The sequence below is a fragment of the Alternaria alternata genome (assembly GCF_001642055.1).
Source record: "Alternaria alternata strain SRC1lrK2f unplaced genomic scaffold CC77scaffold_1, whole genome shotgun sequence".
NCBI classification, from domain to species: domain Eukaryota; kingdom Fungi; phylum Ascomycota; class Dothideomycetes; order Pleosporales; family Pleosporaceae; genus Alternaria; species Alternaria alternata.
This window is the reverse complement of record NW_017306190.1, coordinates 27,888-54,888: the sequence shown is the minus strand read 5'-3', so window position 1 is coordinate 54,888 and position 27,001 is coordinate 27,888. Positions and strand designations below refer to the sequence as shown.

Sequence of the window (27,001 nt, the reverse complement as noted above, 5' to 3'; positions counted from 1 at the left end):
CCACCGATCGATAGTTGGAGACCGACAAGAAGCTATTTGTTGAGCTGCAGAAAGGAAGCAGACGAACTGCAGAGACGCTCTTGCTGAGTTGCACAAACTTCTGGACAGAGTCGCTGGTGCTTGTTGAGAAGATGTTCTGGTGTCTTTTACAAGGCAAAGAGAAAGAGAAGGAGAGGGAAACGAGAGATGTGTAATTTTCATTGGAGTCTCTACCTGCAAGAACTAGATTGGTGCATGTGAAGGTGGTGGCGTCATTGCAAACGGGAAGAATGCGTTCTGCTACAGGCAGGTGCGCTTGGTAAGATCACGCACCGCCTGTTGCCCACTTCTCACTATCACCGACAGTCACACCGTTACGCTAATCTGAGCATGTCTGCGGGTCTTCGTCCATGTCGCAAATTGCTGTCAACTGGAGTTCTAAGAAGCGTATGGCAAACCGCGAATCATGAGACACGGGCGAGATGACTATCATTGCATAACCTGCTTGGCAATCGTCCGCAATCAGTCACTCTGCCGGGCTGACGATGCCTACTTAGGTATCTCCTGTGACGCAGCGCTGGAACCCTGCTATTCTGTCCACGAGTGTTGGCTGAAAAGTGGGTCCAAAGTCTCTTTCACCTCTGCTACGCAGTCTGCAGGTGAGTGAGATTGTCTCGTACCCAAAGCGTATGATCCGTCACTCGGAGAACAAACGCAGCTTTTCATAAACTTTCCACTGCTTCTGTAAGCTCATCATCAGTATTTGTTTGCGTGGCCTCCCCACATAACTTCACGAACCTTCGTTTGTCATTTGGAGATAACAAGCCACCTAAAGTCACAAGGCGGAAGTAAGTACCACGAACATTCTTCCGTAGAACTGCTGCATTTACTGACACCTCAGCACTTCGCAGCGATAAGAACGATCATACGTCTTCATATGGCGCCCTACGCTCCGAAAGAATTCCCTCAAAAGCATGGCTGGAAAATCGGTGGTATTTCATTGGATGCACATGAGACCGAGCTGCGCACGAACGGTCCTCCACCTCCCAATTATCTCGTTGAACGCCTGGAGCGGGGAGGAGGTGGCCCAAAGCACTATTCGATCTCTTACACGGAACTGTCCACATCTTCACAGACTTCGAAGCGCGCTCCCCACCCCTTCTCCGTCGAAGGTCTGCAGAAAACTCCGACCCCAAAGATAACTAAGGAGTTCGATCTCAATCGACCGGATTATCGTGGCGTCTTCCACGTCCCTATCACATACAAAGCTGGCCCTGGAATCAAGTGGCAATTTTCCGGGTCTCCGGCGGGGGCGCTTGCGGCGGCACTTGCTGCTCGTGGCGTGAAGTGTAGATACGGTGACATCACAAAGGTGGTTACAGAGGCGGACGTCAAAGCGACATTTGCATCAATCTCCGCGAAAGAGACACAAGTATCCGACAACTATACACTGTACCATCCTGCGGACCGCAACAGCCTTGTCTTCCCGGATGGGGCCAACATTGCGATAGTCGCGCGAGCGTACAAGCACAGCTTGATTCTCTTCTGTCCTTTCATGAACGCTGATCGCACTGGCTACAACCATTTCTACAACACTCAGAATCGGCCACCCATTTATGCTCGATGGTCAACAGGGCGGCAAGCATTGCTCTCGCCAGTAGTGCTAGGTTGTCTGCCAAAGTTCAAGTTGGCCAAGAATCCAACCTATGAATTCATGCATGTATGCATCGACACTCTCTGGATCATTGCACGTACCTTCTTCAACGACGATTGTTTGGCAACGAAACCGATCTTAGCTTCGCCACGAAACTGCTTAGCAAGGAACCATCGCTAACGTTAAATCATGTAGTGGAGAAGAATGAAGAAGGTGTGTTCCATAGTTGGTATTCCGCGAAAATATTGCTAATGAGACCAACAGACGACGAAGAGCCTAAGAGGCAACAGGCCGGTATGTAAATCGAGCCTCTATTCCTCAGCAATGCAACATTTCTATTCTTTGTTCAAAGTTTTGTTTATAGCTTGCCTACCTTGCCTTAGAGATTTCGCCTTTCATCTCACATGATGACCGTCTCTGTGCTGCTAAGATCGTCGTATCGTTATATCGTTTTGCTGATTATCTGTAGTCGCCATGACGATTCAAGAGCAAATCGAGCTCATCAACACCGTTCTTCCCAACGTGTACGCCAATGACAAGCCAGTTTATGAGAACATGCTGGTGCAGTTATACCAGAGGCTATCAAATGAGCAGCGTCAAAGCGAAGCCGATGCTGAAGCGCCAGGGAAACGTGTTCGACAGGCTGGCTGCCCTAAGCCAAAACGTCGCGTGAGTTATATCGTACTCCATCGTTCCTACAGTACCCCAAGCTCTTGCACCCCGCCCAAAGTAGATTCACTTGCATGTTAGCATGACTGCACTACAACTACAATGTAGAAGAACGCGAGCTAGATCTGTAGATTAGACTTCACGTTTTCTTTAGGGAGTAGAAGGTTTACCTACAACTATTTGGAACAGCAATGACATATGGTTGTTTGTGTCTTATACGCTGAAGAACACCACTAATCGCATCGTAGAAAATGATAAAAATCTTTGAAGACGAGAAAGAAGACGATGACAACTATAAGATGTCCGGTGTTGTCTCTGTCGCACCGCCAACTTCACCAAAGGGCAAGGAGAACGAGGGCCGCACTACGCCAAAGAGAGAAACTACCTAGGTAAACATCTCATTTGAGCAGAGTACTCCTTCCTACTACAACGAAGCGCATTAGAGCTATATAGACATACACAGAGAATTTAGAAGCCTACAATACTATTAATTCCTATAATCTCTCTTATTAGGAGCTAATGTAAGCTGCAAAGTAGAGCTTACTATCTCTACCCATTCGGTTTTTCTCTTGTCTAGGGTGGCCGGCCAAGGCGCAAAGCCGCTCAACGAGCTACCGAAATAAACAGATCCTACTCTCTATATTAAGCTTCGCTCGCGGTCAGAATGTGGATGAGCTTGTCAAGAATACCATTGAGCATGACATGACGTGACACACTCAACTCAATTTGAAGGGGTTAGAATGCTCGCCAATCTTGGAGAAACGCTATTCCGTTAAGGGGTGGTTTGAGGAGACTGTCAGCAGCGCCGCTCTAGCTGCAATAATGAAGCCAAATTGCAACCCCAGAAGTTCGATTGTTCTTCTGTATGCGTGCGTTGGAATGGAATAGCATCACCAAATATATCGTTTAGCGAAAGACGCATGGACTGAATTTGATGTCACCAATGGCAGGCGTGCCGACCACTCTATCATGTCGCCGTATCTTTGTCAGTACATGGACTGGTACCACCGTATACAATAGAAAACTCGAACGGGTATAGGAATAACATACCCTAGTTTACCGCCTACGTTAGCTTCTAAGAAGAAACTCTAGAAAGATTAATAGCATTGTAGACTTCTAGATTCTCTATCTATACCTAGGAGGGTCTTGCCTCGCTTTATTGTAGTAGGTATAAGTACCTTGCTCTAAAGCGGTGTTCAGTTTATCTCTTTAAGGTAGTGGTACCATGATTGATGCGACTGGATACCGACCTTGCTCTCGAATGCGCTAGGATCGGCTTTTCTTTATTCTTTAGAGACAATGCGACAATGCGACGATGTGGTGACGCAGTGACGCGACGACGCAACAACGCGACGCTTGACACTACAGCCTCCACATTCCGACATCGGAGATTCTACGCACCCAAGACATGTTGATAACACAAGCTCAGACAAGCTACGACGCGTCCCCAAATCGCCGAAGGTTGTGGGGTTACTGGGGTGTTTGACCGCGAACTGCCGACGACCGCGTTGCGCTGTTCCCAGCACATTCTTTCCACTCTGCACCATGTAGCGTCTTGCGACTTCTACTCTTTTCGCAACCCTAGCTAACAATAATGCGTAAATCAGGGCTGAGACTTGACCGCGAACACTCGTGGGATTTGATCCGGCACGAAAGCACGTAACAGCATCTTAGCTGCATCCATTCGCAGCGCGCTTTGCATGATCCGACTATATCGCACCAGCACGTCACGATCATTTGTAACAAAGAATTCCCCTAATCAAACTCCTCCTCTCGCGCCTTGCGAGGACGACTTGTCATCATGGTCTGTGTTCCTGAATCATGGCACTCCGCTACGTACCAGGTTGTTCGGGCATTCGGTCAAAAGAGAAAAACCGAGCTTCTTTGTACCTCGAAAACAGATTTCGCCGCCACGTATACGAAGAGAGGCTTCTAGACAGCACTGCCGCAAACCGGTTACGGAAGGTCGATAAGTGTGTATCTTACAAGTACGGTAATCGCGATTGCGACGGCGAAAAATTGGCTCGCGATAGGCGCGAATGATACGAGACAGAATCCGAGAACGATGCATGCGTGTCGGACCTTTGACGGCGTGTGCTCTCCTCGCAGTTCGCGACGCTCTTGATAGATCAAAGCCGTGCGGCACACCTTCTACCTTGAGAGCTTGCTATCTGTTGGTCAAGATAGGTATCAAAGGACAGGTAGAAAATTGCGGGTCCGGAAGATCATGGTGTTTCTCAAATCACGAACTATCACTCGGCGAGAGATACTGCTTGCTCTACGCGTCCTGTGGATGTGACAGCGAGTGATATCGGGCTTATTTGAAGATTGCATAGGAAGAGACACCACGGAAGTATGGACGTAGACGATGCGTGGGTGACTCGACACCATCGAGAGCGCCGAGATATATTGGCATGTTTACTTTCAATGGCATCTCATTCCCAATTTACATTCGAAATCATGTGTAACATTATGGCTTCTGATGGGCAGCTCGAGCTCTGACCATGAGTGGCGGCTTCAGCCAGAAAGAGTATGTCTCTTGCGTCAACCAGTCGTCGCATTTTTCGTCAAGCTCAAAGTCGAAGTCCCAAAGCAAATGGCTCAAGGCCAGCCTCAACTCGTAGTGTGCCAAACTGTGATAGTAGATTAGGTCTGTGCATAAAGGCAGCAGGGGTGGTGGACTCACTTTCTTCCAAGACAAGCGCGTGGGCCGACTGAGAATGGATTGAAGGCCTTCTTATCATCTTTCTCGAATTCCACGGCGCCTTCGGGTAGCCATCTCTCCGGAGCAAAGTCATCTGGTCGCACGAAATTCCGTGAAGAGTGAAATGTTGGGTAATGGAGAATGAACACCGTAGCGCCAGGGTGGACATAGTCGCCGCAGATCTGCATTCCTCCTGCTGGGACTAATCTCGCCAAAGTTTCTGGGGCACCGGGGTAGACTCGCATGGCCTCGTCTAGCACTGCGGTCATATACGTAAGCTTCGGTAAGGCCTCTATGGTCATGTCTTCCTTTGAATTGAAGTTGTCGAAGATCTCTTTCTTCAATCTTTCCATGCATTGTTGGTTCTTCAGGAGTAAATATAGCGTTCCTGATAGCACGGTTGCCGTGGTTTCTGAGCCGACCACCATGAAGAGGGCAGCGTTGCCGACCATTTGGTCCAAAGAGAGGTGTGCTTTCTTTCCGTCAAGTCCACCGGTGATCAAGCCCCAGAGATCCGGACGATCGGTCTTTCTTTCCAGTCTCTCTCTCACCCTGTCCTCGGCAAACTTCATGTGGGCATCTCGCTTGGCCTTCATAGACTTTGGCACTAACAGCGGCAGAATCTGGGATGCAAATGGGATATGGTAGAACACTACAATGCGAATGGTGACGACTTTGATAGTCGCGACAATTACGCGTACCCAGCTGTTGTATTCTGACCGCTCTAGTAGACCCAGAGATGCACCGAAGGCAAGGTCGCCCATAACATCAAAGGCCAGGAAGTTGAACATATCTACCATGTTTGTCTCGAGACCTTGATCGGCGCGTGACTGCACTGCTGCAACCAGTCTGTCGACATGCTTACGTAGCAAAGTCTCTTGTTCCTTTAGTGCTCGAGTAGAAAAGCCTTGGTTGAAAAGTTGGCGTTGTTCGCGATGCTTCTCGTCGTCTAGAACGTCGATGATACCCGGCTCGCCTGACATGGGCGGAGGGTTAGCGAGTGGGTTCTTCGGTAGAGGCTTTCGGGGTGCGGAGTGGCCTGTCCCGTGGATATCTTGATGGAATTAATGAGACTGTACTCAGACGAGAACAAGGTCGCAATTACCCTTCCATGCGTCACTGGACGTGTAGCTTAATTCCCAGGGGCTCAAGCGCACAACTGGACCATATTGTTCGTGAAGGCGGTGCGCATCGAACACCGTGGTACCCCTCCATCTGGAGAGAATGCGGGGTATAGGGGACGCTCGCCACAAGAGTGGACCCGGATACTTTCGAAGTGGGTGAAAGAGGACATTGTACACCAGCCATCCGACGATGGACGCGATCTAGCCAGGCTTAGAACGTCAGTACAATTGCAATGGCCATAATCCAACTTACTGCTAGAGAGACGATACGAAGAAGAAGTAGTATAATTGCCATACTGAGATTCACCGTACGGAGGTATCACAAAGAGCTCCACGAGAAAAGAGAAGAGACCGGATCAACAAAATGATAATCAAAACGCCCATCTGGTTTCATAACTATCGGGTTATCTCAACCCATGACTGACCGCTACTCAGTTGCGATAAGGGATATCACTACCTTCATTCGACATCACGCGACAGCTCCCTCGCACTCGGTGTTTTTCTGGATGCATGGCCAGATGTGCGGTCGTTACTCGGCGTCTCTTCGCCAGCACTGTGTGCAACCCTAGACTTGATCAAGACAAGCGAGGAAAACTGTATCCACCATGAGTTACATTCTAGGACAGTCTCTACTCTCTGTATCGTAGAGGATGTGTAAGTAGGTCCGTTTTGAAGAGTGTTACGAGTAATCCAGGCTTCTGTACGACGATTCGCATATCAGAAGTACATTGTATATAGCCAACATGGAATATCATGGCTTGTGAGAATAACGATCCATCGTCTGATTCAACATCTCGCCTTTTTCTAGAATTCTCTCAAAGAATCCAGGTTCTTTTCTCGGTATGCGCAGCCAATCCAGCCACTTTGCGCCCTCTGTGGCGTTCTTTTGCCCTCAGAGCAAGGCTCCCACAGAGGCGTACCTCGAGCAGTTACAAAGGTACATTGTTGAAACGCCTCTCCTTCAACCTTTCGCAGAGGCCATCACATCATTGAGAGACACGTGGAACACACTCTGCAAGGGCCACGCGGACATTGCCAACCTCAAGTCAGGCGAACGACACGTCGTCAGTCTAGAGCGATGGATGACCAATGGAATAGCTGGACCAGTTTCCAGCTCCATGTCAGGGATTCTGGCGTTGCCATTGTTGGTCGTTATCCAGATTTGCCAATACTTCCAGCTGTTGGAGTTGCACAAGCTCACGCATGAGCAAATGCTGTCAAGTCTGAGGAATGGCGGAGGTGCCCAGGGATATTGCGGAGGCCTCCCTACAGCTTTTGCCATCTCCTGCGCGAAAGACGAAGAAGATGTGGTTCGTCTTGCTACCAAAGCTCTGCGGCTGGCTTTTGCTGTGGGCGCGTTTGGTGAGTTGGGCGACGACGAGTCGATTGAAGGAGCGACGACCATTGCGGTACGATTGAGAGCCTCTCAGCAAGGAGAGGAGCTCGTGGAGGGCATCCCTGGCGTAAGTCACTTTCGATCTTTGTTCCCAGCAAGAATTTCTTATCGCCTTTCCGTTAGCTGCATTTACACGATCGTGACTCGGCTTAGTGGTGGACACAAGCCGAGCGCATCTAGCTTTTGTCTTCTCCGTGCTATAGCCATGTACTGACACACTTTAGTGCTACATCTCCGCAATAACCGACCCAAGAACGATAAGTATCGTTGGCCCGGTAATTGAGCTTATGAAGGTGGCCGACAGAGCTCGTGACCAAGGGTTACTAGTCACAGACATACACATCCGCGGCAAAGTACACAACCCAGAAAATGCGCCTCTAGTTAAAGTGCTCTTTGATCTATGTCAAGAGCATGATGAGATGACGTTGCCTGATGCAAGTCAGCTGCAAGTTCCTGTGCGATCGAACTTGAATGGCAAGCTGCTGGATAACTGTTCGTTGACATATGAGGCAATCAATACGATTCTTGCGTCCCGATGCGAGTGGTATCGGCTCTTGAAAGAGGTGGCGCAAGACCTGGCGGGAAGCGGTACTGATTCCCATACATTCGCGCTGTTTGGGATTGGAGACCCGGTGCCTCTCATGCCATTCCACAATGCCCGTTTGCGGGTGGCGAAAGTGGAAGCTCATACCGCTATTCAGGAAGCCAGGTTGGCTGAATACAAATAGTAAGTTGCCTGGAAGGATGTTGGAGAGAGGCTTATCTCGCTTAAGTTAGCGTCACGCTAACGCATGTCATCAGTCCGGAAGACGCCATCGCCGTCACAGGAGTTTCCTGCCGACTTCCACGAGCAAACGACCTCGAAGAACTATGGCAGCTTCTAGCCGCTGGCACATCGACTTGCGAAGAGATCCGCCATGACAGAGTTCCGATGCACGAGAGCTTTCGGGCGCTCCAGAATGAAAAATGGAAGCCGAAGTGGTTCGGCAACTTCATCGATGGGGCTGATGAGTTCGACTGGGCTTTCTTCCGTTCCAACGCCAAGGAGGCAGCCAGCATGGACCCTCAGCAGCGGATCTTATTGGAACTGACGTTCCAGGCTTTGGATTCGGCGGGTTATCTCCGCAGACATGTTCGTGAGAACGGAGACAGGGTCGGCTGCTTCATCGGAGCGAGTTTCATCGAGTACACGGATAACACTGGTGCTCATGCTCCGACTGCATATACAGCGACTGGTACGATTCGCGCATTCCTCTGCGGAAGACTCAGCTATCACTATGGCTGGACTGGGCCCGCGGAAGTTATCGATACCGCTTGCTCTTCTTCTCTTGTCGCTATCAACCGCGCGTGCCAATCGATCTGGTCAGGCGAGTGTCCTATGGCGGTCGCTGGCGGAGTCAACATCATCTCCGGTGTGCATAATTACCTGAACCTGGGAAAGGCTGGCTTTCTCAGTCCGACTGGTCAATGTAAGCCATTCGATCAATCGGCAGATGGGTACTGTCGTGGAGATGGTGCTGGGATGATCGTGCTGAAGCCCTTGAAACAGGCTTTGGCAGATGGCGACCAGGTATTCGGTGTCATTCCGGGATCATCTACGAACCAAGGTGGGTTGTCTGCGTCTTTGACAGTCACTCAACCCTCAGCCCAAGTCAGCCTGTACCAGTCAATTCTCAAGCGTGCCGGCATGAGCCCAAACCATGTGTCATACGTCGAAGCTCATGGGACTGGTACGCAAGCCGGCGACCCTCTTGAGGTCAGCAGCATCAGGGACGTGTTTGGTGGATCAGATCGACCTACTAAGATGTATCTTGGTTCCATCAAAGCAAATACCGGTCACGCAGAATCGGCCGCTGGGGTTGCTGGAGTACTCAAGGTTATTGCTATGTTGCAGAAGAAGGCCATTCCACCCCACGCATTGTTCAACTCCCTGAACCCGAAGATTCCTTCGCTGAGCCAAGACAAGATTGCTATCGCAAAGACTTTGGAAGAATGGGAGGTGCCCTTCAAAGCAGCGTGGGTCAACAACTACGGAGCGGCAGGAAGCAATGCGTCGCTCGTTGTATGTGAAGGGCCTCGGAAGAGCAATGAAGAAGCGTGAGTTTACACATCAATTTTCGCAAGACTAAGACTAATACGTTGGAACAGACAAATACGCCTCCCTGCAGGTACTCGATACCCTATCATATTGTCGGCTCATACAATCGAGAGTCTCAAAGCCTACGCGGAGTCTCTTAGGTCGTATATCAGTCGAGAGAATCCTGACCTTGCTAGTCTTGCTTACACGCTATCTGAGCGACGCAAGCGTCATTCGGTGGCCTGTATCACAACAGCTTCCGAGATTGCAGGCTTGCAAACAGCAATCTCCGCCACGATTCGACCATGCAACATCACGCCCTCATCCAAACCTGTGGTACTTGCTTTCTCTGGTCAAAGCAAGCAGACCGTCGGTCTGTCGAAGACACTGTACAAGTCCATCCCTAGGCTACGCCACTACATCGAGGAGTGTGAGCGCATCCTTGTCACGTTCGGTTGTCCGTCGATTATCCCAGCTATCTTCCAGACTCCAATCATCACCGACCCAGTTCTGTTGCAGACAGGTACCATGGCTGTTCAATACGCAAGCGCTAAATGTTGGATGGATGCCGGCATTCGACCTGCCTGTTTAATTGGACACAGTTTTGGGGAGCTCACGGCATTGGCCGTGTCCGGTGTGCTCTCTATCGAGGATGCTCTTAAGCTTGTTGCTAAGAGAGCGCAGCTCATGGCAACTAAATGGGGACCGGAAAGAGGCACTATGCTTGCGATTTTTGCACCAATCGCTGTTGTTACGCGCATAGTTAAAGCTGTTGGCAGCAACAACCTAGAAATTGCTTGTTTCAATGCTGCCAACAGTCAGGTTGTAGTTGGCACCCAGGCTGCAGTGGCTGATACGGAGAACTTGCTGGCTACCGACCCTTCTTTCAAGGGTGTCAAGAGTCAAAGGGTTGACGTTACCCATGGGTTCCATTCTGCCTTCACCGAGCCGATCCGCAGCGACCTGGCTCAATCTTTGAAATCACTAACTTTCAAAGAAGCTTTCATTCCTATCGAGCCATGTACACAAGCACATACTAGTTCGATCACTGCTGAGCATGTTGTATCGCACGTCCGACAACCCGTCTACTTTGTAGACGCTGTTCAGCGGATAGAGAAGCGACTAGGGGGTTGCATCTGGCTCGAAGCAGGGTTTGATTCGTCTATCATTCCCATGGTCAAGCGTGCGAGTGCCAAGTCAGAAATCCATTCGTTCTACAGCATCAAGACGGCTAGTGCTGTTCATCCTACCGAGGTTCTTTCTCAAAGCACTGCTGAACTGTGGAAAGAAGGAATCGACGTCACACCGTGGGCTTTCCTCTCTCCATCCGATGCTGGGGTAGAGCCAATCTGGTTGCCCCCTTACCAGTTCCAGAGATCTAAAGCATGGCTAGGTGAGTTGCAACTGTACAAAATTTTTGTGAAATGTCTACTGACTTGGTACCTTCACCGCTACAGAGAACATTGATAGAGCTACTGAACTCCAACAAAGTATAGCCACTCTCGTTTCGCAAAAGCCAGAGGCTGCTTCCATCCCTATCTCCACTCGATTGGTGTGTCATGTTGGGTCAAATGGCAGTACGGAAAAGTTCGCCATCAACAATTCGGCCAGTCGTTTCCGCGAAGTCATCAGCGGACATGCTGTTCGAGGGCGGCCGCTTTGTCCTGCTTCAATGTATATGGAGTGCGCAGCCATGTCAGCACGACTGCTTGGAGTCGAGCTCAACTCCAAGTCGCTGGCGTTCGAGGATCTGTCATTTGAATCGCCTTTGGGCGTCAACCTAGACCGCGATGTCAGCCTGAGCCTTGATGAAACTACTAGGCACAGCTGGAAGTTTACGCTTTCGAGTTCTCCCGGCTCTGCAAGTCATTCGACACGGGCAACTGTCCATGGCAGAGGTCAAATGCTTTTGATCGAGAACCCTCGGTTTTCCACATACAAGCGACTCATAGCCGACCGCCTTGACTCTATTCGATCCAGTCCAAGTGCAGAGAAGCTCAACGGTGGACGAGCATACAAGCTTTTCTCAAAGGTTGTCGATTACGCCGACTTCTTTCATGGGATCGAAAGCATCGTCATAGACAAGAATGAGGCACTGGCGGAGATCCGGATGCCTGGCAGCCATGTTGGAGGCGACGAAAGTTCTGTGACGAAGCACTGTGACACAGTTTCCATCGACGCGTTCATTCAGGTATCTGGTTTGCTCATCAACAGCAGCAAGGCTTGTCCTCCTGGCCAAGTATTTGTGGCTTCGGGTCTCGAAAACATTACCATGTCGAGACATTGCGACTTTGACGTCCACAAGGAATGGAGCGTCTACGCCATTTTCACCCTCATCGATGATGTGCACGCGACCGGTGACGTCTTTGTTCTAACAAAAGCTGGCGAGGTAGCCATGACAGCTATTGGCGCCAAATTCCATCGTCTGGAGATCTCTAAGCTTGAGCGAACTCTGGATTCAGCTAATGGATCGAGGGCTAGTTCGAAAGAGGCTCCACGTCCGTCTCTCTCCATCCCCATACCTTCCTTCCAGAACTCTAGGCCTACCGTAGTCCAGAAGCCTACATCGCTAGCACCTGACAGCGATTCTGGATTCTCCAGTGCATCGTCGGTCGCTGAAGAAGATTCGGATGACAGGGAGGCTCCATTGAAGACAATGATCTCAACGTATACTGGTGCACCGGCAGACTTTATTGCCTCGAATACATGCATTGGTGATCTCGGTATCGACTCACTAGCAGCGGTAGAGCTCTCCGATGAGATCAGTGAACGCTTCGGAAAACTTGTCTCACCTGGTGAGCTTTTGACGATGAGCTTTGGGGCATTAAGCCAGATAATATTCCCTGGCGCCACTAAGACCAATCAAAAGCGCGCTACGCCATCCGCGAAGCAGGCCGCGACCGCTCCGTTACCAGTATCTGAGGTGCTCGAACTAAAATCGAAGACCGATCCAAGTTTTGACCAGAGTCTTGTGGAATCTTCTGGTGATCTACGACGTACAAAGTTGTTCGAACTCATTTCAGAGCTATGTGGTGCAGATGTCAGCCAGATCTACGAACACCAACTTCTCCAGGATCTCGGTTTTGACTCCCTCTCTACAACGGAACTCGGATCTAGTATATCCGATGAGTTCGATGTCGAACTCAACGGCGTTGATACTCTCCTTGATGTTTCTGTGAAAGAGCTCATGCAGCTAGTTGGGATATCTTCATCAAAGCCGGGCTCCTCATTCTTGGCACCGCCAACCTCACGAACACCCGCTATCTCTACAAGCGGTCTTGACCAGTCCGCGGGCATCACGGAGCCATTTCAATCTCTCTTGGAAGCAGAGTCCTCACTCCAGAAATATGCGACGTCTTGCCGGTTCACAGAGTATCTTGCCAAGGTCGCTGCTCGTCAAGATGAGCTACTGCTTGCCTATCTCGTTGAAGGGTTCCGGAAACTAGGCATCGATCTCAAGACTATCGAAATAGGAGAGAAGTTACCTCCTTTCACTTATCAATCTAAGCACAACAAGGTGGTCCAAAGGTACTACGAGATTCTCGAGAAGCACAGCATTATCAAGAAGAAGAATTCCGTTTACGTCCGATCAACTGGCCCATGCACGTTTGCGCCTTCCGCCCAGCTTCTGCAACAGCTCATCGTCGATTTCCCGCAATACAGCTGCGAGGCTGAGCTCATGGCTCTCACTGGCCCAAAGATTGCAGAGTGTTTGACAGGAACGGAAGACCCTGTCAAACTTCTCTTCGGCACCAGCAAGTCCCAAGAGATCGTTGGCAACTTCTACACCAAAGCTCCTATGTTCGCCACACTGACCGAAGTGCTTGTCGACTTTATGGTTCGCATGGTCCAGAAAGCCAACGGCCCAGTTCGCATTCTCGAAGTGGGTGCCGGCATGGGTGGCACCACGACGCGTCTTGGTGAAGCACTTACCGCAATCGATCATCCCATCGAGTACTTCTTCACGGACATATCCTCAACACTTGTTCGGAACGCATCTAAGAAGTTCAAGTACCCATGGATGAAGTTCAAAACACTCAATTTGGAACTAGACCCTCCCACTGATATGCTCGGGAAATTCGACGTTGTTATCAGCACCAATTGCGTTCACGCGACAGCCAATAGGACTGATACATGCCAACGCATCAAGGAGATGCTGAACTCGAACGGTTTATTGGTGCTCAGCGAAATTACGACGATATTCGACTGGCATGAGGCCGTCTTTGGTTTGCTAGATGGCTGGTGGTTGGCGAACGACGCCACACATGCTATTCAGCCTCCAGCAGTCTGGATGGAGTTTATGCATCAAGCTGGATTTCCTAGTGCCACTTTTTCCCAGAGCACTCTACCTGATTGCAATCTTCAACGACTACTGGTAGCTTCTTCCCAGCAATATCCAGAGCCGCCTCGTTCAATAGAGTCGCCAGTGACTGGTGTCGAGACCGTTGTTTATAAATCCATCGATGGGGTTGAGATCGAAGCGGACGTCTACTTGCCGAACATTCCGTCTACCAGCTCAATGCCTGTAGGTAAATGAGCCTTCATATGTGCTCCTGATCTTCACTAAACATCGTCCAGCATTAATGATTCACGGAGGTGGCCACATGACACTGTCGCGGAAAGCGGTCAGACCAGCACAGACGAAGTTCTTGCTTTCGCACAACATTCTTCCTATCAGTGTGGACTATCGTTTGGTACCAGAGGTCAACGTCATTGAAGGACCATTTTCCGACGTTCGAGATGCGTATGCTTGGATCCAGACGAAGCTCTCTGCGGTCACGGCCAAATACGGCATATCTATTGATACAACTCGCGTCGTCTCGATTGGATGGTCCACTGGAGCCCACCTCGCTATGAGCCTTGCCTGGACTACCAAAGAGCTAAATCTACCACCCCCTTCTGCGATATTGGGTTTCTATGGACCGACCGATTTTGAGTCTGGTTCTCTAGAGAAACATCATAGTGAAAAGCATTACGGGCAGTTCCCCGCCCGTCGAATGCGATTGGAAAAGATCATGCAGTCTCTGCCACAGACGCCCATCACAAATTACGGAACGATGATGGATAGTAGTCAATTAGGCTGGATCAAGCCAGGCGATCCACGCTCGGAGTTGATCTTTGCCGTTCTTAAAGAAGGTATCGGATTAAACGTCCTGCTTCATGGGCTATCTCACGAAGCTTTGGCCTCGAAAACCGATCCAGCGCTTGTCGAAACAATTAGTCCCATGGCTCATGTGAGGAAAGGCTCTTACGATGTCCCTACATTCGTGATTCATGGTACAGAAGACGAGATTGTTCCGTTCAAGACATCTGAATTGTTCATTAAGGAGCTGGAGAAGTCTGGGGTAGAATGCGGCTTTCTGCCAATCTCAGGGGTGAAACACATCCATGATTTGCATTTGAAACCAGGGAGCAAGGAGTGGAGAGATCAAGTGGAGCCGGGTTACCGGTTTCTCTTTGAGATTCTCGAGGTGTCTGTGTGAGCAAAACACACTTTTGGGCATAGCCATGGTAGTAGTCAAAATCGATCGATACTCATCTTAGTCGATGCAGCTTGTCATCTTAGTTGCACAGGGTGTTCTCATCTCTCAAGAGCAGTAATGGTGTGAATCACATGACTCTTAGTGTAAATTTTATAACGAACACTTTTCTGCATGCCATCCTTCCCATCAATGAGGTGAACAGCTCAGTGGGAGTCACAGTGTATCGTCGACAGTACACCGAAATAGAAAGCACCGTTAAAGGCCGGCATTATCACAAATTCATCTCTTATCGTCGTACACCGCTTCTGAAAAGCATGCTCGTCAACTAGATGAAGTACCGTATCTATTACGGACCGAAAATCGAATTGGGCCGAGAACTCCGGCGAGCGGCCAAATAATGATTCAAGCTACTACTGGTGTCCGGTGACACACGGTGCGGGGCAGAATAGGCCAAGTGTATGTAGCTAGTATGATATAATAGATGTTCAAGGTAGTTGGTAACAGTAGACGTATTATCTTCCCGATCGCATTCAATTCCCACCACCAATATCGTCATCACCAAGCACGAATACAAGTCATCACTGCGACGATGGGTGACATATCCCAAGACGAAAAGAGAATAATCACTCAGGAGGAAGAAGACCAAATATGGTCTTGGAATGCTTCACTACCACCAAAACCTCACCTTCCGATCACCCAAGTGTTCTCCGCACAAGTGAATCGCTCTCCTGATGCACCCGCCGTCGACGCCCCAGACGGTACGCTAACATATACGCAACTTGACGACTACTCAACGCGTCTAGCCCGACATCTACGCATCACGCTCGATGATATCACGGCCGATAAAATCGTTCCAATTTGTTTCGACAAGTCCATCTGGCTGGTCGTCTGCATGATGGCTGTGTCGAAAGCGGGCATGGCGTATACGACCCTTGATCCTGGCAATCCAACGGAGCGACTACATGCGTGTCTAGCTACGATCAGTCCTCGAGTGATGTTGGTGGAGGGAAAGTTCAAAGACAGATTTCCTGGAGAGGGTGAGATGAAGCTGGTGGCGACTGTGTCGGAGATATGCAGTAGTAGCTCTGACGTCGGAACGAACGACAAATCTGATCTGCCTATTGGCCAACCCGACGATCTTGCCTACGTATGCTTCACATCTGGGTCCACGGGCTTGCCCAAGGTAGTCCAACACACGCAAAGCAGTGCGGTTTCAAATGTGGTCCATGGTCATGGTTATGCTGCCAACAGCCGCGTTCTTAACTTTGCCTCCCAAGCTTTCGCTGCCAGCGTTGTCACTACATTGAAGACGCTGTGTAATGGTGGTTTACTGGTCCTTCCGCCAGAGCGAGAGCGCATGGGCGGTATAGCAAACTTTATCACCAGAAAAGAAATCACGCGGACATTTCTTACGCCCACGCTGCTGAACCTATTAAATCCGGATGAGGTGTCTTGTCTACAGTTTCTGACTGTGGGTGGTGAGCCTGTTACTCAGCGTCTCATCGATATCTGGGCACCGCGGCTATCGCTTGTGGAGGCCATTGGCATGACAGAAGGTGTGGGTATCGCCAATGCCATCGACATCAGCGGAAAGAAATGTAGAGCGCGGCAGTTCATGACGGGCTGTGCCTGGATCGTGGATCAAGACGATGCGAACATCTTGGCGCCAATTGGAGAAACCGGAGAGCTACTTTTCGAAGGACCAGCGTTGTGTCAGGGGTATCGAAACGATCCGGAAGCTAATGCAAAGGCATTTATCGTAGGGCCACCAACTTGGGCACAAAAGAGGGGAGAAGAGCGACCACGTACCTTATTCCGAACTGGAGATTTGGCAAAGTATGTGGAGGATGGTGTTGTCCAGATCGTGGGGAGGAAAGATACGCGTGTCAAGCTACACGGGCAGCGTTTCGAGCTAGGAGAGGTGGAAAAGTCCATGCTCGATTGTCTGCCGCCGGGGGTAACAGTTGCAGCGGAGGTTGTGGAACCCAAGAACGGTACCGGGCCTATGCTTGTTGCATTCGTCCACGGCTTGTCCACGGACTTTTCCCACAAGGTTAAGCAGCTGAGAGAGAGGCTGGCGACTATACTTCCGGATCACATGGTACCTCGCGGATTCGTGGAGCTCAAAGAACGACCACTGAACCCATCCGGAAAACTGGATCGGAAGCTTTTGCGCAAACAAGCTGCTGACATGCAGCTGATTGAACTGGTAAAGCACACTGGTTCTGTAGATAAGGCCTCCCCGGTAACTTTGCAAGAGAAGGCGATGCAAGGTTTGTGGAGTACCGTGTTAGGTCTTCCCACGGAGTACATCGGATTGCAAGATGACTTCTTTCATCTCGGTGGGGATTCTTTGCACTGTATCAAGTTGATCGCGGAAGCACGAACGCAGCATATTTGTGTTTCCATCGAAGACATTCTCGAGCACCGGACTCTCCAGACTATGAGCAAAGCGGCCAGCTTCGGGGTACTCGACCAGTCGACCAAGCGAGAAAGCGAAGAATTGACATACACAATAAGTGATATTGCCCCGAGTATTTCACAAGAAGATGTCGAGAACATTGCTCTAGCAACAGATTGGCAAGCTTGGTGCATCGGACAAGGTCTGCTCAAGTCTCATGGCTGGCATGACTACATGATCTTCAAGTTTCCTACAGCACTTGATGTTGAGAAGCTGCGGTACGCTTGCCGACAGCTCATAGAGCGGCACGCGCTCTTACGAACAGTCTTTGTCGCACAGTCAAGGAAGACCTTTCAGGTTATCCTGAAGCCAAAAGCTTACCCATTCCACTTCGCCATTATCAAGGCTAGCGACGGTCAGAACATGGATGAGATTGTCAAGAACACTATTGAGAATGACATAAAGCGACATACTCAACTCGGTGATCCTTTGGTAGCTTTTACTTTGGTACAAAATCCCGCGGAAAACACAAATCAACTCGTCCTCCGAATCTCTCATGCTCAGTACGATGCACTAAGTCTTGACAAGTTATGGCGATCATTAGAAGCGTTGTATCTTGACAAGACACTGGATGTCATTCCCTTCACCCGTTTCTGCGCGGAAGCTTCTCTAGCAACAAGTAAGGATTCCGAATCCTTCTGGAAAGCGGCTCTGGCCAATAGCACGATGAGCGAAATTCGTCCTCAAGCCTGTCCCAGCATCGATTATCCCATCAACAGCGCCGTCAAAGCAATAATTCCACTGGTGGACCTGAAGACGTCCGGTCACACGAGCGCAACCGCCGTTCTTGCCTCCTGGTCGATCGTATTGTCGAAACTCGCAAATAAAGACTCTGTTGTATTTGGATACATAACCTCTGGAAGACATCTGCCCATGCCTGGTGTCTCCGATATTCTCGGGCCATGTATGAACATTCTGCCTTTACGTACCGATATTGTGTCAACTGCGTCGACCTCTTCGCTCCTCAGCTCGGTTCAGGCCGATTACCTCAAGTCACTTCAGCATGGCCATCTTGGGCATTACCGAATCATCGAGAATTGTACCAACTGGCCTCGGTGGACGCGCTTCTCTACAGTGGTCAACCATCTTAGCTTCGAGCTCGTCAAGCCGCCGTTCTCCAGGATTGCTGACTGCGAGTTTAGCGTGTATGAACCCGAGCATGACAAAGCCGAGCTTTGGCTGCAAACGTTCGCTCGCGATGACAAGCTAGAAGTTGAGTTAAGATATTCCACAAAGGCTTTCTCAGAAGATTGGGTGAAGACGGTGTTGGATAGTTTCATCAAGGTATACCAACAGCTACCTGATGCTTTGGAGCGGCCACTGTCCGAAGCTCTTCCTCAGGTGAATATGGTTGCGCCAGGTGAGGGTTCTACCAGCCGTGAAGAATTGGTAAAAGACTGCTCGATACCTGCAACAGAATATCCCAAAGCTTTGGAGGAGCTAGTGCTATCTGCTTGGGAGTCAGTATTGGGATCCGACTTCAGGTTACATCCTGGATTCACAGACAAGACCCCCTTCTATGAAATCTGGGGTAACAGTGTAGCCACTGCCGCATTCGCTTCCGAATACTCAAAGAACGGAATCCACATGAGTAATGAGGAGATACTGGGCTGCCCTTCTATTGCCGATACCATAGCGCATCTATCAGCGCGTATGGACAGGGATACTGGTAAAACTAGCTAGCGTAATGACATAGTGGATGGCTTGGTCTACTCGTGCTTCTCGTACCATCGAGTCTATATTCATTGCTCACCAATTGACTATGATTTATGGAGCAGCTGGAGTGTCCACGTTGAGAGGGAAAGTCAAACGAGTCATTTCGGAGTGTTTCGATGAGACAGATTCGCACTCAGCTTCCGCTTTGTGGCTGTACCAATGTGTACATCGCTAGAGACGATTGAGGTAGGCTTACATACAATATATCTTTTCTACGTGATTGCTCCCAGTGCCTCGGGTTGAGAAAGCCCAACCCAAAGCGGGTTGATGAGCACCTATCCGTACCTCCTACGAACTTCTCCTGCCATACGGTTCGAATGGAAAAATCGCCGCAATCAGCGCCATAAAGATATACAACGCCGCACAAATGTATATCGGAACGGCAGTTCCAGTCTGACCTCCCACGTTAGCGACAAAACCCACAAGACCCTCGTACCAAGCATCTAATAGAAGAAAGAGAAAGGTTAACAAGGAAAAAAAGTGAGAGAAGACTTACATCAGCAACCGTTGCAATAACCGCACTCAAGATCCCCATGACACGATTCCACCCAATCGCAATCCCATTGCCAGTACCCCTGTGCGCGCTCGGTAGCACCTCCGGCGTATACGCATACAGCGTTCCGTAATAAATGTTCAAACAAAAGTTAATGATACAAGTAAACGCCACATTCTGCACCGCAGTGCGGACCTGCGTATACGCAAAGAAGAAAGCCATAGTAACCAACGCGCCAATGACCATTGTATATTTCCGACCAAGACGCGTATGGCACATGTAACCAGCTAGCACGGGACCCCAGATACCGCTGAAATTGACGAGCGTGTAGTTGCGCCAGGTAATAGAGGGCGAGGGCTCACCAAAAGCGGCGCCGCGGGAGCGAAGGTAAGCGGGGAGAAAGACGTTGTACAGCGGGTAAGCGAGACCAATCAGTGTCCAGGAAAGCCAGATTAGAGACGTTGAGATACCGATTCTTCGCGTCGAGTAAAGACCGCGTAGGTGCATGGCGATTTCTCCAAAACCCCATTTACTCTTGTTCCCCCGTGTTGCGATGCGATCTACCGTGCCGCAGTCTTGCATCTGGGCGAGTGTGAGACTGCAGGGGCGGTTGTACTTTGTTGCGATGAAGTGGAGAGTCTCGACGCATTCTGCGTCTTTTCCTTCGCTGACGAGGAACTTGGGCGTCTCTTTCAGTCGGATGACGGTTATGCGGAGGATGGACATGACGAAGACTAAAGAGCCAGAAGCGTACCAGACGTAGCGCCAGCCTTGGTTGTTGGACTTTGTACAAGGTTCGGCCGTTGGGTCAATGGATGGATCTGCGCAGCTGAAGTTTGGGAGGAAAGCCCAAGCGAAGAAACCGGCGATGAGTTGGCCGATGCCTGTGTGGGCTTGTTAGTATCCAGTATGCTTGATGACCTTGTTGCTGCACTCTGATCGACCGAAAGTAAGGTGTTACATACCCCACCAAGCCGCCATGAGTGTGAGCATCCACTGCCTATAACTAGGCAGATACTCTAGAAAGACGGCAGTGTCAAGAACCAGGTTACCCCCAGCCCCAAAAGAACTCAAGCATACAAACAGGCCCAAAACCTCCCAATTCGGACTTGCACCAGCCACTGCAAAGATGCACGTACGAAATTAGTTCATATCTCACAAACATGTTGTACAATCGGAACGTACCAATCGCAAAGATGGAGCAGATCAGCAGACTGACGTTAAAGGCCGTCTTCCGCCCGATAATATCGGCAGATAGGCCCCAGAATAGAGCGCCCGTGAGCATACCAACGTACGCAGCGATGGTCAACCCGTTTTGGTAGGAAGGATTGAACTCGAGGGTCGCCTGGGCCGCGATGACGGATTGTATAAGTAGGATGAGCGAATCGACAGCGTAGCCGAAACCATTCAAGACGAAGAGCTAAATGAGATTAGATAACGTCCAAGTGCTCGTGGAAACGCAAGTAATACCTTCCATTGATACGTCGTAAACCCAATCTGCAAACACCCAACCAATCAGTACACACAACTAGACTCTCTTCCTAAAATCAAAGCTCACCTCGTCGATAGCATTATTAACCAAATGCATCTTTGCATTTAGCACCGGATCCGTATGCTCGAGCTGTAAAATATCGTCTTTACCCAAACTCCTCGTCTCGCCGTATGCATCTTGCTGTTCGACATCGTGATCCTGCTCCCGTCCCTGCTCCTGCACCACCTTCTTATCATCTCCAATCTTAGCCGTATCGTCCATCTTTCGCAACGGGCTCACGGGCGACGCGAACGCGACACACCACCAAGAGTACCTTGTGTTCAAAATACTCTTATCCAAACGTCAAAAAAGTTCGCACGCGACATTCAGCAAGCCACCGCAAAAACAGCCAAGGAAAAAAGCAAATTGGAATGATGCGGCGTACTAAACAGAAGGGTGGGGCAGGAGGAGGAGGAGGAGGAGGAGGAGGAGGAGGAGGAGCACAGGGCCCAGGGAACGCAGAGGGGTTAGGTAGACTTAAACATCTACAGCGTCGACATGGCGCCGATATCTAGCCATCTCACCGGCCGGCACATGCAGCAATATAGCGTAAGGACAAGAACATTTCCTCTCCCTCCGCTCTTCTTACCCAATGCAACGTCCGATCCCACCACGTTTTCTTCGCTTGGGCCGAACGCAGCGATCAACGCGACAAATCAAGGAAGCCGGTTGCTAAGCTCATGGCTGGACTGTGATTGGCTGACATGGTAAGCGGGCTGGTCGTGACAGGGGATAATCTCTTGGAATCTCTTGGGGGGTTGCGTTGCTAGCGATACCGATACCACTGTGGGAAGGTGTTTGCAACGTACACGGCTTGTATAATCGGATGTCGGGTGTGTGTGGGTGTATGTGGAGATGCGCGCGCGAGGTGATTGAATACGGAGATCGGCTACATGCGACAGAGGTGCCGACGTCAGAGAGGTTGATTGGGAGAATAAAAATGTAGACGAAGAATGCAAACGCCGCCAAGGGAGGGTGACTCTACTTGAATTTACCTGCATTGGTTGTGACCTATCTTTTGAACCATGAATCGCACGTATCATCGTGCAGTGAAAGCTCTGGTAAGTGGATGATAAACGCACCATGCTAGTATATGATCAGGCAGAAGAAAAGCCCTGTACATGATATCGCCGTGGATGAAACCCTAATATCCTAAACGCCATGCTTAAAAGAAGGTATACGCAACCATCAAATCGGAGGAACAGTTGAACAATATGAAAAGCCTACTGCTGGCCTGGCGTCTGCGTGGGGGTATCTTCTTCGGTGCTGGCAATTGCACTGTCGCCCTCCGCCATCATTGTAATTGGTGTTGGCGCAATCCGTCGTCTCTTGCTCTCTCGCGCATCTACGTCCGGTTCTGGTACCGCGTGCAACTCTCGCTTCTTCGAGGTTGAAGATACATCGTCACGATCAGACTCGCTCATTTCGCTTTCTCTTCGTCCGACCTGGCCGATGTTGGGTATGCCACCGACTGAGCTGCTTGCACTGTGAGTCGCGCCTTGTCCGTGAGCTGGTGTAAGGGGTGGCGTCCACATTGGTACAGGCCCAGAATTGGCGGCAGCTATACTAGGGACAGACGACATAGCTGGGGTTGGGGCGTTCATGTTGCTCTGGTCACCTGCACCTGGAGCAAAGGACGAAGCAGTAGCAATGCTGGAAACAGAGTTGCTCCTTGTGGGGCTGCCGGGTCTTGCGGGAACGAAGGAGCTCGGAGAGGCTGGGAAGCCTGCAGATGGTTGCCTCTGCATAGGTGGCGCAGTTGCCGTTGCAGTAGCTGACATGCTTCCAGTCGTTGGTGTGGGGGTTGGAGTAGAGTTGTTCGATGCGTGGCCCCCTGTGGTATTGATCGCAGCAGGTGTCTGCTGTGGTCGACTATGGACAGCTAGCGGTCCAGTGTACTTCTCTCCAAGTTCGCCAGGAGCAAATGTGACCGATGAACAAAAGCCATCGGAAGAGGTCATCAGCAGCATTGAGCCATCATTGGACCTGTGAACATGTCAGTCGCGTCACAGGCTAATGTTCTTCTCAATCACTTACCAAGTAATATCAGTAAAAGTAGCAAAGTGCAGATTACTGACAATGCACAGTGGCTTTTGTTGTTGCGTATCATAAATGTGAATAGCATCTTGTGTCGCAACGGCATAAATCATTCGATATGGGAGAGTGAAAGCTGACGGGGGCCCGGCTGGCACCCCAGATTGGGAAGAAGCTTCGCCATCGGTGGGCTTTGGTGACGGCGCTGAGAGGCTTGGGGAAGGGGAAGGTGCACTTGTAATGGGCGGAGGATCCATGGATGAATGAGACGTAGGAGGCTTTGAAGGCATGACTGGCTCGGGTAAGGAAGGAATCTCGTCGTCCATGTTTGAAGTATCGATGGTGATCTGCCTCGTAGGTGGAACAGTCTGGCGTAGGGTATAGTACACCGGTGAGCAACGAACAGCAACCGATGGCTTCCTGTGACCCGGAAGATATGCAACCGGAGGCTTGTTCAGCCCTGCACGCGTATATATGTACACTGTATTTGTGATGTCTTCGGCTGGTTTCGCTTCGCCAATTGACGGGTGTATCGCTTTGTATTGGCCTGCGGGCGTGAACAGCAAGCTGCCATCGGGGGCGAATGTAAGGCGTCGGAAGAACGAGGTCAAAGTTTCGTTGAAGTAGATGGGTGCATTGCGAACCCCAATCGTGCCGATACTGCTGATACTGGGAGAGTTCGGCATGACCGCTGGTAGTGGCATCGAGGGAGCGGGCGAGGCGGAGCGGCGCATCGATGGAGAGGAGCCGAACGATGAACGACGACTGTGTGAAGTTGGCGGCGGATGCATGGTTGGGAGAGCCAGTGATTGCGGTGTGCCAGGCATTGATGGCACCGGCGAGCCGATGGCCATTGAGTCGGCAACGAAGGACGCTCGGCCGCCGAAGTCTGGAGGTGCAGGACTATTCGAGGACACACGTCGCGCGGGTAGGTCCATCTTGGTGACCTTGCTATGCTGGGCCAACGAGAATTGACCGTCCTTGTTCTTCAGTGTGTAGATGTGCACGGATCGATCGGACGACTGGGTTGCGATGTATTCGTTCATGGGATCCCATGCCACGCCTTGAACGTAGTGGTTGTGCTCGGCGATCTGGCGTACAATGCTTCCTAGAGATTATTGAGCAACTATCGGACAGGTGGTACCAGAGCAGATGTCGTACCAGTTTGAGCGTTGTATATGCGGGCAATGTTGTCCATACTTCCTGTGATGAAGAAGACGCCGTCTGGAGACCAGGCAAGGTCGTAAATCTCAGACCCTATAGACCTGCACATGGCCTTGACCCGCCATGTCTCCTTGTCTTCGAGACCCTCTTCGAAGTTGTGCGTGGTCTGGTTCTCAGCTGGAACCCACAACAGGACGTTGCCATCGTCGCCGGCGCTCGCGAGCATTTCGCCTATAAGAGATTAGTTGCTGTTCTTGTTTGCATATGCAGAAGCGAAGTACCTCGTGGACACCATCGTACCACATTCACGGCCTGTGTGTGCTTTACGAGGGTTGACAGATAGGTGACCCTGCGCTCTTCACCATGTGTCTCGACATTCCAAAGCTGTTATATATATTAGCGCAAGTCCAAGTCGTTGATATGTGCATGCCGACGCACCCGGACATTGTTGTCTCCGCCAGCTGTTGCCAGACGTCCCTTGCCGTGCGGCTCAAAGTGAGCTGAGTATATGGGAGCGTTCTCGTTGTGCCAGGACACCAAAAGCGGAGCAGCCTTCATTTTCGGCGAGGCTACGGCTCATGGGCCCTTTCAAGAATCGAGGTTCTGAGTCGGCAGTCGTATGGAAGCGTGTGCGTGGAGGTATGCGTAAAGTGCTGGTTTGTTGGTGTAAGACTATGATTGCGTCGCTGCAGAGAGGGTGCCGTGGGTGCTGATTGCAGAAGATGGTTTGTGAGTGTTCACGAGAGGATGGCAGCGGATATGGTTTCGGGTCTGGGGTGCAATGTTTTCTTTGGGAGCGTGCAGATCTCTCGAGATAGTCTTTGAGGTAATTGATGCGTCTTGGGGGTGGTTAGCACCTCTCTGGGCGGCCTGCACACGAGCCCAGTAGCGCGCGAACTCCGCGTCGCCTGCTAGCTCGATCAGGAAAGCTTATTGGTTTTAGTTTCACGGTCGGATGCACCGGGCACGACGCCCTCTTTATAAAGCGGGTGTATCTTGCAGCAGGGACGCGTCTTGAGGCGTTAATTCCTGTGCGCAGCTTTGTTGCTGTTGGACGAGCACTCTACCTGTTCATGTAGCCGCCGCGAAGCAAGATTGTTGACATCCCTCCCCTTCATCACCCCGGTGACAGCAGCGGGCTAAAAGATGAGACACAAGCGAGATATGGGCCTCTTCCAGCGCCACTTATGCATCCAACAACGAGCTACGTTTCTTATCATTTATGCGGCACGAACTACTGACCCATTGTTTTCGTCCCCATGTCATCCAGGACACTATGCACGGGCCTAGACTTGAAGATCGCGATCCTGAGAAGAAGAGGCCAATACATCCATCCACACTATCCTAATACGAAGCATCACTTGATACACCGGTCCACTCACTGCGTCTTGATTTGCAACAAAAGCAGGTTATATGCCAGATACCCCCAATGCCCTGGCCACCGTTGCCGAACAAAAGCATACAGTAGAATTTTCCGTTTCGCCAACTTCCAGCTGCATCTGCATTTACCATGTCAGACCATGGACCCACCCGCCTTGAAACCGAGCTCGAGCTGTTAGAGGCCATGTATCCCAATCAGACGCACTATGGTCCCAAGTCACGGGAGTTAAAGTTCTCACACGACAACCATGCATCGCTCCTTCTTCGGTTACCGGAGTCGTATCCGGAATTAGGATTGCCGGACATCATCTCTGCGACTGACGCAGCAAAGAACGACTTGCGGACACGTGTAAAAGTAGCGGTCAAGGATGTTGGGTTAGCCGAAGGAGAGGAAGTACTTGATGCCATCGTCGCTGCCTTCCAGCAGGTCGTTGAATTCGCTCCTGCCACATCTGATGCAAGTAGCGACACAATGGCAGGAGCCGACATCACCCCCAAAACCGTCATTGTATGGCTGCATCACCTTCTAAACACCAACAAACGCAAACTTGCACTCTTGCCACCACCGTCGACGCCGCCCGTGTCTGGAATCACCAAGCCTGGTTATCCCGGCGTTCTCGTCTACTCCGGTCCATCGGCAGCTGTCACAGAGCATGTCAACACGCTGAAAGCGCAAAATTGGCAAGCGTTTCAGGTGCGCTATGAGGAAGAAGAGCTCTGGCACTTTGCACATGGCACAGGCGTCAAAGAGATGGAGAGCATGAGTGAGGTCGTCAAGGGTGTCGAACTAGAAGGCTCGATTGGCAAGACGCAGAAAGAAGAGCTTCTCAAGGCTATTGGCATAAAGTGAAAAGTGCAGTCAGTGGTGGCGGAAAGCATTTCGAGTGGACATCCCTTTACACCTCGCTACACGACCGAGTGGACGTTCTTAAACAGCGTTTCCTTAGTAATCACCTAATCACACTGCACTCGATATCGGGTCCCAGTCATGTCGCAGCCAGTCCCCGCTGTTGTCATCATCAGATAGAGGGCCGCGTGATCTAGATTCCATGGGCTGTGTTCGCTAAGCCAAGCCACCATGCAGCATCAGGATCCAACTTCTGCCTCAGCCTGACGACTTCAACTCTATCTTACGA

The 27,001-nt window shown here is 50.6% G+C and overlaps 7 protein-coding genes across 7 annotated transcripts; 4 read left to right on the top strand and 3 right to left on the bottom strand.

Annotated features, from left to right (window-relative positions):
• Positions 1-916: 916 nt before the first annotated feature.
• CC77DRAFT_1068132 (hypothetical protein) lies at positions 917-2,691 on the top strand (the record flags this gene model as incomplete). Its single annotated transcript, XM_018529075.1, has 5 exons — positions 917-1,730; positions 1,829-1,846; positions 1,898-1,927; positions 2,103-2,302; positions 2,551-2,691. 5 exons carry the CDS (start codon positions 917-919, stop codon positions 2,689-2,691), a joined length of 1,203 nt encoding a protein of 400 aa, XP_018391075.1.
• Positions 2,692-4,772: 2,081 nt separating this feature from the next.
• Positions 4,773-5,989, bottom strand: CC77DRAFT_1055782 (cytochrome P450; the record flags this gene model as incomplete). The annotated part of the gene is made up of 2 exons (XM_018527845.1): positions 4,773-4,935; positions 4,989-5,989. 2 exons carry the CDS (start codon positions 5,987-5,989, stop codon positions 4,773-4,775), a joined length of 1,164 nt encoding a protein of 387 aa, XP_018391074.1.
• Positions 5,990-7,341: 1,352 nt separating this feature from the next.
• Positions 7,342-14,140, top strand: CC77DRAFT_924916 (ketoacyl-synt-domain-containing protein; the record flags this gene model as incomplete). The annotated part of the gene is made up of 5 exons (XM_018533829.1): positions 7,342-7,665; positions 7,811-8,253; positions 8,328-9,623; positions 9,675-10,996; positions 11,061-14,140. The coding sequence occupies 5 exons, from the start codon at positions 7,342-7,344 to the stop codon at positions 14,138-14,140; spliced, it is 6,465 nt and encodes a 2,154-aa protein (XP_018391073.1).
• Positions 14,141-15,675: 1,535 nt separating this feature from the next.
• Positions 15,676-19,230, top strand: CC77DRAFT_977730 (acetyl-CoA synthetase-like protein; the record flags this gene model as incomplete). The annotated part of the gene is made up of 1 exon (XM_018535976.1): positions 15,676-19,230. One exon carries the CDS (start codon positions 15,676-15,678, stop codon positions 19,228-19,230), a length of 3,555 nt encoding a protein of 1,184 aa, XP_018391072.1.
• Positions 19,231-19,494: 264 nt separating this feature from the next.
• CC77DRAFT_433 (membrane transporter) lies at positions 19,495-21,647 on the bottom strand. Its single transcript, XM_018531658.1, has 6 exons — positions 21,315-21,647; positions 21,227-21,253; positions 20,942-21,176; positions 20,722-20,877; positions 19,760-20,640; positions 19,495-19,656 (listed from the first exon to the last, which is right to left on the bottom strand). The coding sequence occupies exons 1-6, from the start codon at positions 21,507-21,509 to the stop codon at positions 19,552-19,554; spliced, it is 1,599 nt and encodes a 532-aa protein (XP_018391071.1). The 5' UTR covers positions 21,510-21,647; the 3' UTR covers positions 19,495-19,551.
• A 607-nt stretch (positions 21,648-22,254) lies between these two features.
• Positions 22,255-25,519, bottom strand: CC77DRAFT_317 (chromatin assembly factor 1 protein). The gene is made up of 5 exons (XM_018531219.1): positions 24,924-25,519; positions 24,767-24,869; positions 24,483-24,716; positions 23,325-24,429; positions 22,255-23,273 (listed from the first exon to the last, which is right to left on the bottom strand). The coding sequence occupies exons 1-5, from the start codon at positions 25,041-25,043 to the stop codon at positions 22,511-22,513; spliced, it is 2,325 nt and encodes a 774-aa protein (XP_018391070.1). The 5' UTR covers positions 25,044-25,519; the 3' UTR covers positions 22,255-22,510.
• Positions 25,520-25,995: 476 nt separating this feature from the next.
• CC77DRAFT_1026842 (hypothetical protein) lies at positions 25,996-26,715 on the top strand (the record flags this gene model as incomplete). Its single annotated transcript, XM_018526336.1, has 1 exon — positions 25,996-26,715. One exon carries the CDS (start codon positions 25,996-25,998, stop codon positions 26,713-26,715), a length of 720 nt encoding a protein of 239 aa, XP_018391069.1.
• Positions 26,716-27,001: the final 286 nt, after the last annotated feature.

Coding starts and splice junctions, on each gene's coding strand:
- CC77DRAFT_317 (XM_018531219.1), bottom strand. CDS start 25,043: ATGAAGGCTGCTCCGCTTTTGGTGTCCTGGCACAACGAGAACGCTCCC. Junction 24,870..24,923: donor GCGGAGACAACAATGTCCGG/GTGCGTCGGCAT, acceptor TATATATAACAG/CTTTGGAATGTCGAGACACA. Junction 24,717..24,766: donor GGTACGATGGTGTCCACGAG/GTACTTCGCTTC, acceptor AATCTCTTATAG/GCGAAATGCTCGCGAGCGCC.
- CC77DRAFT_433 (XM_018531658.1), bottom strand. CDS start 21,509: ATGGACGATACGGCTAAGATTGGAGATGATAAGAAGGTGGTGCAGGAG. Junction 20,878..20,941: donor CTGCTCCATCTTTGCGATTG/GTACGTTCCGAT, acceptor GCATCTTTGCAG/TGGCTGGTGCAAGTCCGAAT. Junction 19,657..19,759: donor TTATTGCAACGGTTGCTGAT/GTAAGTCTTCTC, acceptor GTGGGAGGTCAG/ACTGGAACTGCCGTTCCGAT.